This window comes from Neolamprologus multifasciatus, chromosome 9, assembly GCF_963576455.1.
Source record: "Neolamprologus multifasciatus chromosome 9, fNeoMul1.2, whole genome shotgun sequence".
NCBI lineage: Eukaryota > Metazoa > Chordata > Actinopteri > Cichliformes > Cichlidae > Neolamprologus > Neolamprologus multifasciatus.
Genome location: NC_140447.1, coordinates 32749406 through 32761995, shown reverse-complemented (window position 1 = coordinate 32761995; position 12590 = coordinate 32749406). Strand labels below are relative to the sequence as shown.

Here is a 12590-nt window from a genome sequence, read left to right as displayed (position 1 = left end):
ATATTATGAGAGTGTAAGTAATGTGGATGTCTAAGTTGTGAGATAAAATTGAGGCACAGGTGGCCAGAAGAGGACGGGGGGGGGGGGGGGGGGGGGGGGGGGGGGGGGATGTCTCCCCTTCACCCTGGTGACACACCCGCACCCCAAGGCCCTACCTGTGTGGGTGGGTGTGGTGGAGCCGGAAGAGGGAGGTAGCCGGGGATGGGGAGGAAAAGAAGGGAGGGGAGGATGTCCCTCCCTAGGGCCAGCTCCCCCGCTGACCCCAGTAGGCACCCCCGTCCTCTGGTATCCACCAAGGCAAGGGAGCCCAGGCCCATCCAGACCGGGGCCTACGGCAGCAGCACCGTCAAGCCCCACAGGACCCGGGGCAGCCCACCCCACCCCACCGCAGAGGAAACTGTACCCACCCCAACATTCAATCATCTCCCAGACTACACAAGACACAGACACCCAGGTTAAGTTTATTCTCCACCTCTCCTATGTCTCTCCCCCATTTCTCGTGATCTTGGATCGTTCGGTTCTCCGAAGCTCATCCGGGACTTGCTGCCATAGCAACAGATCCGTAAGCGTAAACCTGCTTGGGAGCAGGCTTACTTTATGTAAACAGGATTAGATCGCGGCCACTCAGGTATGTCCGCTTCATTTATACGAAAGCAACAGCGATATTTTTCCACTGTTTTTCCATAAATAAATATTATCAATGTAACTAAAGATAATGCAGTATTTGATTCTTTTATTGATTTCATACAGATACATACAGGTCATTTCCTAAAAAAAGGGAAATGTACTATTAATCTTTCTATTTCATGTATTTGATTATTTCAGATGTAATTCATATTTTAAAGTAGTAATAGTAAATTACTTCATGTAATCAAGATGAGAGACCACGGCTATAAAAGCGAAGGTGGATTTGGGAAGTCTGTCGCAGCCATGTCCTGTCGTTTGTACGCGAGCAACCCATTGCAGAAGGTGCAAGATTGATAAGGAGAGTTTTCAGAATTCAGCGTATATTGCGGGATAGACAGGATCCTTTAGCTCAGCGCGACAGTGTGCTCATAGAGAGATATCGATTTTCCCGTGAGGGTATTATTTACTTAACCAACTTGTTGGATCCCTATGTCAAGAGTTCCACTCACCGTAGTTGGGCATTAACAACTGCACAAACTGTGTGCATTGCCTTGCGTTTCTTTGCGAGCGGCACGTTTCTGTACGCTGTTGGAGACGCAGAGAACATTGGCAAAAGTGCTGTCTGCCGTTCCATTCGCAAAGTATACCTGGCACTCAAGCATTTCCTGGGTGTGTTTGTGGTTTTTCCAAGCCACTTAAGACCACAGGTTGTCAAACAGGGCTTTTTTTCTATTGCAGGTACATTAAATTCGATAATGAATGTGATGCAATCATGACCTATGTCTGTAACTATAGCTCGATTGTCCGCAGGCTTCCCTAATGTGATTGGTACCATAGACTGCACACACATTGCGATCAAGGCCCCCCCAGGCCCCAATGAAGGGGATTTTGTCAATCGAAAGGGGGTTCACAGTATAAATGTGCAGGTGAGTGATACTAATATTTTAGATGGTAATATATAATGAAAAGGAATGTGTTCACATATAATGAAATCTCTTAGATGGTGTGTGACTCTATGTGCCATATCACAAATGTGGAAGCTAAATGGCCCGGATCAGTGCATGACTCATCAATTTTCAGAGAGTCAGGGTTATGCACATTATTTGAGCGTGGTAAGAAAAAGAGACTTATTTTGATATTTCATACTTATTTTGGGCCTAACATAACAGCATTTCTCCATTACACAGGGGCCTACGATGGGATTCTCCTTGGAGACAGGGGTTATGCATGCAGGCAGTACTTCATGACACCGTTCCCTGACCCCAACCCTGGGCCACAAACCTGCTACAATGCAGCTCTAGCCAGGACAAGGGCACGCATTGAAATGACCTTTGGGCAAATAAAGGGAAGATTTCAGTGTCTGAAAAGTCTGAAAGTTGCACCTGACAGGGCATGTGACATTATTGTTGCATGTGCCGTACTGCACAACATTGCCACCATCAGAAAGGAGAGGAGTGGTGGAGGTGCAGCCTGATGATGACCTCCAGCCAGTGCACTTGGACCAACCTAGTGGCAGAGCTGCACGGGACAGAATTGTGCAACACAATTTCGAATATTAAAAACATGACAAAACATAATAATATAATATAATATAATATAATAAATTACTTACGAGTTTAATTTGTCAGCAACTTTCTGCCAGCCCTCTCTCCTTGCTTTTGCAGCCTTTGCAGTGTTCCCTTGCATTAAACTCTGAAACTCCTGAAATCCCTCAATCAAGAGTTCTTGCTCTGCTGCCGAAAAATACTGAGCGCGCTCCTTTGACATTTTCGCCGACCAATCAAAGGGTTGCCGATCAATGTTTCTACTATCGATGCGTAGCCCCTTTTAAGCCACCCAGTGATCTCACATTACTTCATCCAGCTGTACTAATCGTCAACAACAGGTGTGTTCGGAGAACCGGAATAGCGAGCTCATAGTTGGCGCGATGATTTGATCTTGGATGTGTCATTTGATCTTGGATGTAGTAAGCGAGGTACGAAGAACGGACCCCAGGTAAGAACATTGTTGAGGTTTAAATTTATAATCTTAAATGCTTATATGCTGATTATATTGCTTTATAAGAAAGGCCCAACTCTGAGTACACTCTGTGCCGACAGGACTGACAGGAAATTACATGCTTTTGCAGGCGAAAACTGAAACTAAGTAGAGTGTTTGATCGAAACTTAAAGTGTGTGTGACGTCTATATAAATGACTAGGATTCCTGTTTTGTGCTTCAGACCTGGGGTTGTGTGTTGTGTGTTCAGGTCTCCATATCCGGATATTAGGGGTGCAACGATTCTCGTATCAATATTGAACCGTTCGATACAGTGTTTTCGGTTCGGTACGCATATGTATCAAACAATACAACATTTTTTATTTATTTTATCAACTTTTCTTCTGACGATGCTGTCTGTGTTGAGCTCTCAGTGGATCTGCGTTCGACTACTCTGCCTAGGCTGCACTGTCGAGCGCAGATCCATTGAGCGCAGTGCAAGCTAGCAAGACAGAAGCTAAGCTCGTTGCAACATGGCAAATTGAACCTCCCCCACCCTCATTCAGATCTGGCGTTTGGAACTATTTTGGTCTTCATGTGACGTATGACCCTGAAGGTAAGCGCGTCATGGACTAAAGTAAAACAGTATGTTGGATGTGCCAGCAATGCTCAATTACATGGATGGGAACTAGTGCGTTAGCGCAGTTAGCTTGTTAACGTGTTAACGCCGTCCAGCCCCACGCACGGGGCGATCCGCGGTAGCTCGTTAACGGAGATTTGCCATGTTGTGGCGTTAACGTCATTTCAGATTAACGCTGACAGCACTAGTGGGAACACAACGAATATGACTGCACATTTACTCCGACATCATCCTCGTGCAAAGACAAGTGGAAGCAGACAAAAACAACAAGCACGCATGCTACAAACTTTACCCGAGTCATTTAGACAGCCGTTAGCACATGATTCTCCTTATGGGGACCTGATATGTTTAATATGCTGTGAGAATATAGCCCAGAAGAAGCGTATAGTAGAGCTTTTATTTTGGAAAGAGACATTTCTCTGTAACAAACTCTTTTCCAAAGATGAGTGATTTCTCCATCAGATTTATTATTTTATTACTTTGTTGTTTCAGCAACATTAAATTTAAAATCTGTACTTTTGAGTTAAAATATATATTTATAATTTTAATAACTGACAAATTAAAAAAGCATGAACGTTTTTTTTGTATCGAAAAATATAAAACTGTGACACCAAAGTATCGAACCAAACCAAACCGTGAATTTTGTGTATCGTTGCACCCCTACCGGATATGTAAAATAAATATCATTTTTTAAAGTAAAAAGACCACTTTTGAGCCGTGTCTTTTTGGCCTTAAACAATACCAAAAGAACCGGAATTTAATAACATTAAAACCAAACAATAAATGAGCAAAGTAATGCATGATGAATCTAGATGACAAATACAAAGTGCAATATAGAAACACTGGGTAAAAAGAAATGAACAATTAAAAAGGAGGATAAAAGATGTGAGCAGTAGTTAAACAGTAGAAATAAAAATATAATAAACAAATAAAAATAGATAATAAATGAAAGCCAGGTCAGAAAGGTGAGTTTGGCTTTAAAAGCATGAAAACACACTGCTGTCTTCAGGAAGGCTGCTCCAGTAACAGAAAGTCATCTACATGTGGGTTTAGTTCTGACTTTAGGGACAAGTAAAAAAAATGAAATAAAAACATCTGTCCAGACAACCTGACAGTCAAAAATATAAACTCAGGAACTTAAAAGGAAAATTCTGCCAACTTTGAACGTCCGCATCAAGATAAACTTACAGATTTAAGAGTCAAAAAGTGTCAAAAAGTCTGTATCCTTACCTGAGAGTTTCAAGTTTACAGTCAGGACTCTTTAGTCCAACACACAGCAAATCCAATCCTGAATCCTGCCGCTTGTTCGAGCTCAGGTCCAGCTCTCTCAGAAGATTGGATGGGGAGCTGAGAATTTCAGACAAAGCTTCAAAGATTCTTTTTGAGAGTTTACAATATCTCAGCCTGAGGAAGAATAACAATGGAGACATATTATTTTCTTCATCTAGCATTATTAAACATATTTGTTCATAGATTCACTTACACCACTTTCTTGGAGGCTTTGACCACTGGCAGCAGCTTAAAAAATGCCTTCTCTGAACCAGAGTATTTCTGCAGGTCAAACTCATCCAGATCTGATGACAGTAAGATGAAGACCAGAGCCGACCACTGAGCAGGAGACAGTTCATCTGTGGAGAGACTTCCTGATCTCAGGTACCATTGGATCTCCTTCACTAGAGAACGATCATCCAGTTCATTCAGACAGTGGAACAGGTTGATGCTTTTCTCTGCAGACAGATCGTCGCCGAGCTTCTCCTTGATGTACTGAACTGTTTCCTGATTGGTCTGTGAGCTACTTCCTGTCTGTGTCAGCATGGATAGGAGATTCTGATTGGTCTTCAGTGAAAGACCCAGGAGGAAGCGGAGGAACAAGTCCAGGTGTCCATTTGGACTCTCTAAGGCTTCGTCCACAGCACTCTGGTAGAAGTCTTTTACAGTAAGTGTTTTCTGGAAACTTTTAGAGAGAGGAGGTTGTTTCTTAAGCAGGTTGACTCCAGAGTTGATGAAGGTCAGATAGACATGAAGAGCAGCAAAGAACTCCTGAATGCTCAGATGGACGAAACAGTAAACAACGTTGTTGAACATGTGGCACTCATCAGCTTTAAAGATCTGTGTGAACACTCCTGAGTACACTGAGGCTGCTTTGATATCGATGCCACACTCTGTCAGGTCTGATTTATAGAAGATCAGGTTTCCTTTCTGCAGCTGATCAAAAGCCAGTTTTCCCAGAGAATCAATCATCTTCCAGGGTGAATCTGTCTCAGCTCCTCCATCATACTTGATGTTCTTTGTTTCTAGGTGAAATAGCACAAGGCGTAGGTAGAGCTCTGTGAGAGTCTTAGGCAGATCTTTGCTCTCTTTGTTCTTCATGACAAACTTCAGAACTGTAGCAGTGATCCAGCAGAAGACTGGGATGTGGCACATGATGTGGAGGCTTCGTGATGTCTTGATGTGGGAGATGATGCTGCTGGCCTGCTCCTCATCTCTGAATCTCTTCCTGAAGTACTCCTCCTTCTGTGGGTCAGTGAACCCTCTGACCTCTGTCACCATGCCAACACAGTCAGGAGGGATCTGATTGGCTGCTGCAGGTCGTGTGGTTATCCAGAGGCGAGCAGTGGGAAGCAGTTTCCCTCTGATGAGGTTTATCAGCAGCACATCCACTGAGGTGGACTCTCTAGGGTCAGTTAGGATTGTAGTTTTGTTGAAGTTGAGAGGGGGTCGACACTCATCCAGACCATCAAAGATGAACACAACCTGGAAGTCTTCAAAGCTGCAGATTCCTGCTTCTTCGGTTTCAGTAAAGAAGTGATGAACAAGTCCCACCAAGCTGAACTTTTCCTCTTTCAGCAGATTCAGCTCTCTGAAAGTGAATGGAAACATGAACTGGAAGTCCTGGTTGGCTTTGCCTTCAGCCCAGTCCAGAGTGAACTTCTGTGTTAGGACTGTTTTCCCAATGCCAGCCACTCCCATTGTCAGCACTGTTCTGATTGGTTTATCTCTTCCAGGTGGGAGTTTAAAGATGTCTTCTTGTCTGATGGGTGTTTCTGGTCTGTCTGGTTTCCTGGATGCTGTTTCCATCTGTCTGACCTCATGTTCATCATTGACCTCTGCAGTCCGTCCCTCTGTGATGTAGAGCTCTGTGTAGATCTGATTCAGGAGGGTCTGGTTTCCTGTTGTAGAAATCCCCTCAAGCACACACTGGAACGTCTGCTTCAGGTTTGACTTGAGTTTGAGCTGACACTCAGGGAGAATCTCTGCATGAAGATACAGCAAATGACACAAATGAGAAAACTGCATTCTGGTTACTGTGGTTATGTGTTCAGTTCACTGGACTCTTGGTGTCATGATCCGGGTGAGTCTGAGTAACTTTCCACAGCATCAGCTCTCCTCCCCTGGGTGGAGCCCTCCTCACTCCTCCCTGCTCCTCACCTGTTGCCAATTACTCCAGCAGTATTTATGAGCAGAACTCACAATGAACCTTCTCCAGACTGTCTGCTTACCACAGTCAGACCTCTGCCTCATATTTTGTCTTGTGCTCCTCAGCTTGTTTCGTGTAACCCTCTTTTCCTGTTCCCTAGTCGGCACCTGGATATATCGTCCAACTCTCGCCATAAGTCACGCCTCAGGATTCTGGCCTGCCACTGCTGGTAAAACTCACTCTTGCAAACTCCCCTCCTCACCTGCCTGCCTCCCTGTGCACCCACATCTCACTCTGTACCCAGATTTAATTCATCTCCTCCAGCTGATCTCCACCTGCAGCCACGTAAGACCTCTTAGTTTTTAAATCTTAGACTCATTCACTACACTGTGGCCCACTCTGATTATTATCTCCTTTGTTCCAGTGATCCTGGATAGTTTCTATCCGCCCGTTTCTGCCCCTGTTGTTCCTTTGACCTGCCTCAGCTTATGTTCTGGCCTCAGCTCTGCACTTCTCATAATATCTCGCTTGCTGTTGAATTTAGCTGTGATTCAGCTTTCTCCGTCAAGAAATCTAGTAAAATACATTTCTGTTAAAAGTCACTCAGCCTCCGGTTTTTGATTCTGAGCTCGAGTCCTTTTCATGAGTCATTGAGCCCTGACACTTGGGTTATAACTGAGTGCAGGTTTTATAGAGACACATTCGATTTAATGTTTATTTATACAGCACCAAATCAATACTAGCAACACTTCACATATTACATAAACAACACTATGGAGCCAGTAATGAATAAATATGTAGAACAAATGAAAGAATTTCAATTATAACAACAACAGTCACCCCAATGTGCTTTATATTGTAAGATAAAGAACCTACAATAACACAACAGTCAAAACCCAACTATCTTTTTGGGTCCTGAAACCTGAAGGCTCTGCCTCCCATTCTACTTTTAAATACTCTAGGAACAACAAGTAGGCCTGTAGCGTGAGAGCGAAGTGCTCTAATAGGGTGATATGGTACTACAAGGTCATTAAGATAAGATGGGGCCTGATTATTTAAGACCTTGTATGTGAGGAGCAGGATTTTGAATTCTGGATTTAACAGGAAGCCAATGAAGGGAAGCCAAAACAGGAGAAATCTGCTCTCTCTTTCTAGTCCCTGTCAGGACTCTTGCTGCAGCATTTTGGATTAACTGAAGGCTTTTCAGGGAGTTTTTAGGACTTCCTGATAATAATGAATTACAGTCGTCCAGCCTGGAAGTAATAAATGCATGAACTAGTTTTTCAGCGTCACTCTGAGACAGGATATTTCTAACTTTAGAGATGTTGCACAAATGGAAGAACGCAGTCTTACATATTTGTTTAATATGTGCTTTGAAGGACATATCCTGGTCAAAAATGACTCCAAGGTTCCTCACAGTGTTACTGGAGGCCAAGGTAATGCCATCCAGAGTAAGAATCTGGTTACTGGGCGACCGTGGCTCAGGGGGTTGGGACGTGCATCTGTAACCGGAAGGTTGCCGGTTCGATCCCCGGGTTCTCTGTCCTGGTCGTTGTGTCCTTGGGCAAGACACTTCACCTACCGCCTACTGGTGTTGGCCAGAGGGGCCGATGGCGCGATATGGCAGCCTCGCTTCTGTCAGTCTGCCCCAGGGCTGCTGTGGCTACAACTGTAGCTGCCTCCACCAGTGTATGAGTGCGAGAGTGAATGAATAGTGGCATTGTAAAGCGCTTTGGGTGCCTTAAAAAGCGCTATATAAAATCCAATCCATTATTAGATACCATATTTCTAAGATTTTCAGGGCCAGATACAATAACCTCAGTTTGATCTGAATTAAGAAGCAGAAAGTTAGTGGCCATCCAAGTCTTTATGTCTTTAAGACATTCCTGCAGTTTAACTAATTGGTGTGTGTTATCTGGCTTCATGGACAGATAGAGCTGGGTGTCATCTGCATAGCATACATTTTCACTGCTATGTCTTCTAATGATGCTGACTAAGGGAAGCATGGCAACGGGAGCGTTGCCAGCAGGAGGATGAAGTGGAATCTCCCAGAAAGCTGCAGAAGAAAAAACGTGAGCTGAGATTTCAGTCATATAAGGAGAACTGTGGCTTTCCTCCAACCTTTGGCCAATCACCTTAGTGTCCTGTTTATCAACCATAATAAAAAGCATTTACTGTCTGGGCAGTTTTTTGAAAAGAAAAAAAAATTGCTCGTACTCATGCTGCCATCAGCCAGCGCATATTGGGGATGTCATAGGCACCAATTGGTTTTCTATCGCCCATTTGCTGGGAGTAAGGGCGCCATTCGTTTGCGAGGTGCGCCTGCTGCTTGTGGCACGGGGGGGAGAGGGCGGGGCGGCGGGGGATTCTCTGGCTTGCTGGAGCAGCATCTAATAACCAACTCGCACAATAAAACAAAATAAAAACAAACCAACAAACACAAAAACACCAGAAATTATGATACAGACTTGTAATTTGCACCAATGTTTTTTCGAAATGCTATATGCGAAAAGTATATTAACGTTAATATTTATTGAAATATATTTATTCCTCCAGATATAAGAATGAATCTTTTCTTATGGGCTCAAACACGTTTTGCTGAAAAACTGAATATGGAACAAGCAAAGCTTAATACTAAACAATATATATATTAGCTGTATAATACCAGTAGGCCAGCTCTAATAGTAATTTGGTATGGCTTCGTGGGCCAAATGTAATTAGGCTGCGGGCCAAATTTGGCCCGCGGGCCAGAGTTTGACACCTATGATATAGAGAGACGAGACGACGAGGCTCCAGTTACAGCAGCAACAAACAATATATATAAGAAGAGTAAGAAAATAAATATACACTTTAGGACTCGGGGTAAAGGGATCAATAACAATTTAAAATTTATAATTTACAGTTTGATGATTTAAAGTCTCACACACAACCTGTCGAAATGGGAGGGGGCCTGCTTCTTCCAAATAGAGCAAATTTCATTTATAATGTTGTAAATCCAAGCCCATCATGTATTCATGATTTGAATCCTGGGTTGTGCGAAATCCCAGAAATGCACCTTAGACAAAGTGACTCTGTGAATTAAGGTGTAGGCCTTTAAGGTTATGTTGGGGGATGGGCGTTCATACTGGAGTGCAAAATTAAAACCAATGTAAGATGGACAAGAAAAGTTCAAAGCCATCAGGTGCTCAGTTTAGAAAAAAGAGAAAAGAAGAGGAGGAGAAATGAGCAAAAGATACAGGTAAGCCGATGTGTCACTAGATGATGGCAGGTCATCCTGAAACAATCAGAGTCAGAATACTTTATTAATCCCTAAGGAAATTATGTGGGTTACAGTTGCTCCAAGAAGAAATGGTAAAAATAGCAACAGTAACAGACTAAACTCCAAACAATACATTATGTTACAGATTTTAGTATTAAGTAGTCATTGTTAATTGTTGATTTGTCCTCTTCTCATTGTATGACGAATTATGATGGCTGTTTGGTGGCCGATTCCATTCTATGCATACCCTCTCTCTCTTCATATGTGTGTGTGTTTCTCTGGTGAAACTCAGTATGGTTCCGACAACAGTTTTATGTTAATGTATAATCCCTAATATGTTTTATGTGTGAATGTGTGTGTGTGTGTGTGTGTGTGGGGGGGGGGGGGGCAGAGGGAGTGTTCCCCCATGGCGCCAAACAGGCTAGGACCGCCACTGAAAAACTAGTTCATGCATTTGTTACTTCTAGGCTGGACGACTGTAATTCATTATTATCAGGATGTCCAAAAAACTCACTGAAAAGCCTTCAGTTAATCCAAAATGCTGCAGCAAGAGTCCTGACAGGGACTAGAAAGAGAGAGCAGATTTCCCCAGTATTGGCTTCCCTTCATTGGCTCCATTGTTAAATCCAGAATTAAATTCAAAATGTCATGGCGTGGGTCTGGGGACCCTGGTGGTCCTCGTGGGTTGTCCTGCACGGGGGTCCTTATAAATCTGCTTATTTTCCGTGTGTAGTGTTTTGGTTGTTTTCCACTCACTGTGAATAAATCCACTGCTCTTTACTACAGAATCTTGCATTTGGTTCCTCCTTCTCACTTCAACTCCATGGTCTGCTAATGCATTACATGATAGAAGAATACACCCAACATGGACCCAGCAGACTTGGGTATTGCCGCAGAGGAGGAATGGCTCGCACACCTGTGGGATTACTGCCGAAGTGTAATCTATGCTGCAGATAACTACAAGAGGCATCTACAGGTAGTAGTCTTTGATGTCATCCATTGCCTTTTCATGAGTTTTTTGGACATTAAAAAATGAACACAAATAGTTACGGATTTGAGAACAAGTTTCATATTTGAGCCGTTTGGCTTGGGCGGTCCGGGCAAGGAGAATTCTCCTGCCCTCCTAAAAACCCTCGCCGCTTGCTATGCTCAGCTGCAAGGATGGGCTCCCCTTCACCTGTTGCTGCTCCGTCTTCCTCCCCTCCCCCTATGGAGGGGACAACGCCCTCGCCATCGGCATCCCGCCACATCTCCACTCCCTTCTTCGGCTTCAGCGGAGCCAGCAGACAAAAAACCGCCAGCACAGAACCATGCAGTTTGTAAATTGGACTCTGCCAAATCAACAACACTGTTTGCCGGCTCGAAACCCTTGACAGGTGTCCGTTGAACAGTCTCTATATTCTTGTCCTCTGTGACCAAATTTATTCAATTTTCAATTCAACTTTATTTATATAGCACCAAATCACAACAACAGTTGCCTCAAGGCGCTTTATATTGTACAGCAGATCGTACAATAATAGATACAGAGAAAAACCCCAAAATCATATGACCCCCTATGAGCAAGCGCTTTGGCGACAGTGAGAAGGAAAAACTCCCTTTTAACAGGAAGAAACCTCCAGGCTCAGGGAGGGGCGGGGCCATCTGCTGTGACCAGTTGGGGTGAGAGAAGGAAGACAGGATAAAGACATGCTGTGGAAGAGAGACAGAGATTAATAACAGATATGATTCAGTACAGAGAGGTCTATTAACACATAGTCAGTGACCCTCAAGCTCCCAGGCCTCTGGTAGAGGACCCGAGCTTGAAGGATAAACCGCCCGCAGGGGCGTGCTGGGTGTTTTTTTTATAGCATATATAGCAGCAGCACAAATGAACCAGCTGCTAGTTGACGAGAGACACCCGGAATGGCTAACTGAGGGCCGGACAGTCCTGATCCTCAAGGACCCCCAGAAGGGACCGGTCCCCTCCAACTACCGACCAATAACCTGCCTCAGCACCACATGGAAGCTCCTGTCAGGCATCATAGCGGCTAAGATGAACAGGCACATGGGTCAATACATGAGCGGGGCACAGAAAGCGATGGGCAAGAATACCAGAGGTGCAAAACACCAGCTACTGGTAGACAGAGCAGTCAGCCGAGACTGCAAGACCAGACTGACCAACCTGTGCACTGCCTGGATTGATTACAAGAAGGCCTATGACTCAATGCCCCACAGCTGGATCCTGGAATGCCTAAAATTGTACAAGATCAACAGGACCCTAAGAGCCTTCATCAGGAACTCAATGGGGATGTGGCGTACAACACTAGAGGCCAACTCCAAGTCCATAGCACAAGTCACCATCAAGTGCGGGATCTACCAAGGAGATGCTCTGTCCCCACTGCTGTTCTGCATAGGCCTGAACCCCCTCAGTGAGATCATTAACAAGACTGGCTACGGATACCGACTATGGAACAGAACAGTTGTCAGCCACCTCCTGTACATGGATGACATCAAGCTGTATGCCAAGAGTGAACGAGACATCGGCTCACTGCTCCACACTACCAGGCTATACAGCAATGAGATCGGGATGTCATTCGGCCTGGAGAAGTGTAGTCGGATGGTAACAAAGAGAGGGAAGGTAGTAAGAACTGAGGGGATTGAGCTACCAGAAGGCAACATTGCAGACATAGA

General features: G+C 44.3%; 1 protein-coding gene across 1 annotated transcript in view; it reads right to left on the bottom strand.

The window, feature by feature from the left end:
* The window catches only part of LOC146511953 (uncharacterized), a 329039-nt gene that overhangs the window by 302995 nt on the left and 13454 nt on the right, over window positions 1–12590 (bottom strand). Inside the window, exons 3-4 of the mRNA XM_085171640.1 lie at window positions 4727–6497; window positions 4474–4647 (exon numbers count right to left, since the gene is read on the bottom strand). Coding sequence (XP_085027766.1) covers window positions 4474–4647; window positions 4727–6497 — 1945 coding nt within the window. The remainder of the gene's footprint in view (window positions 1–4473; window positions 4648–4726; window positions 6498–12590) is intronic.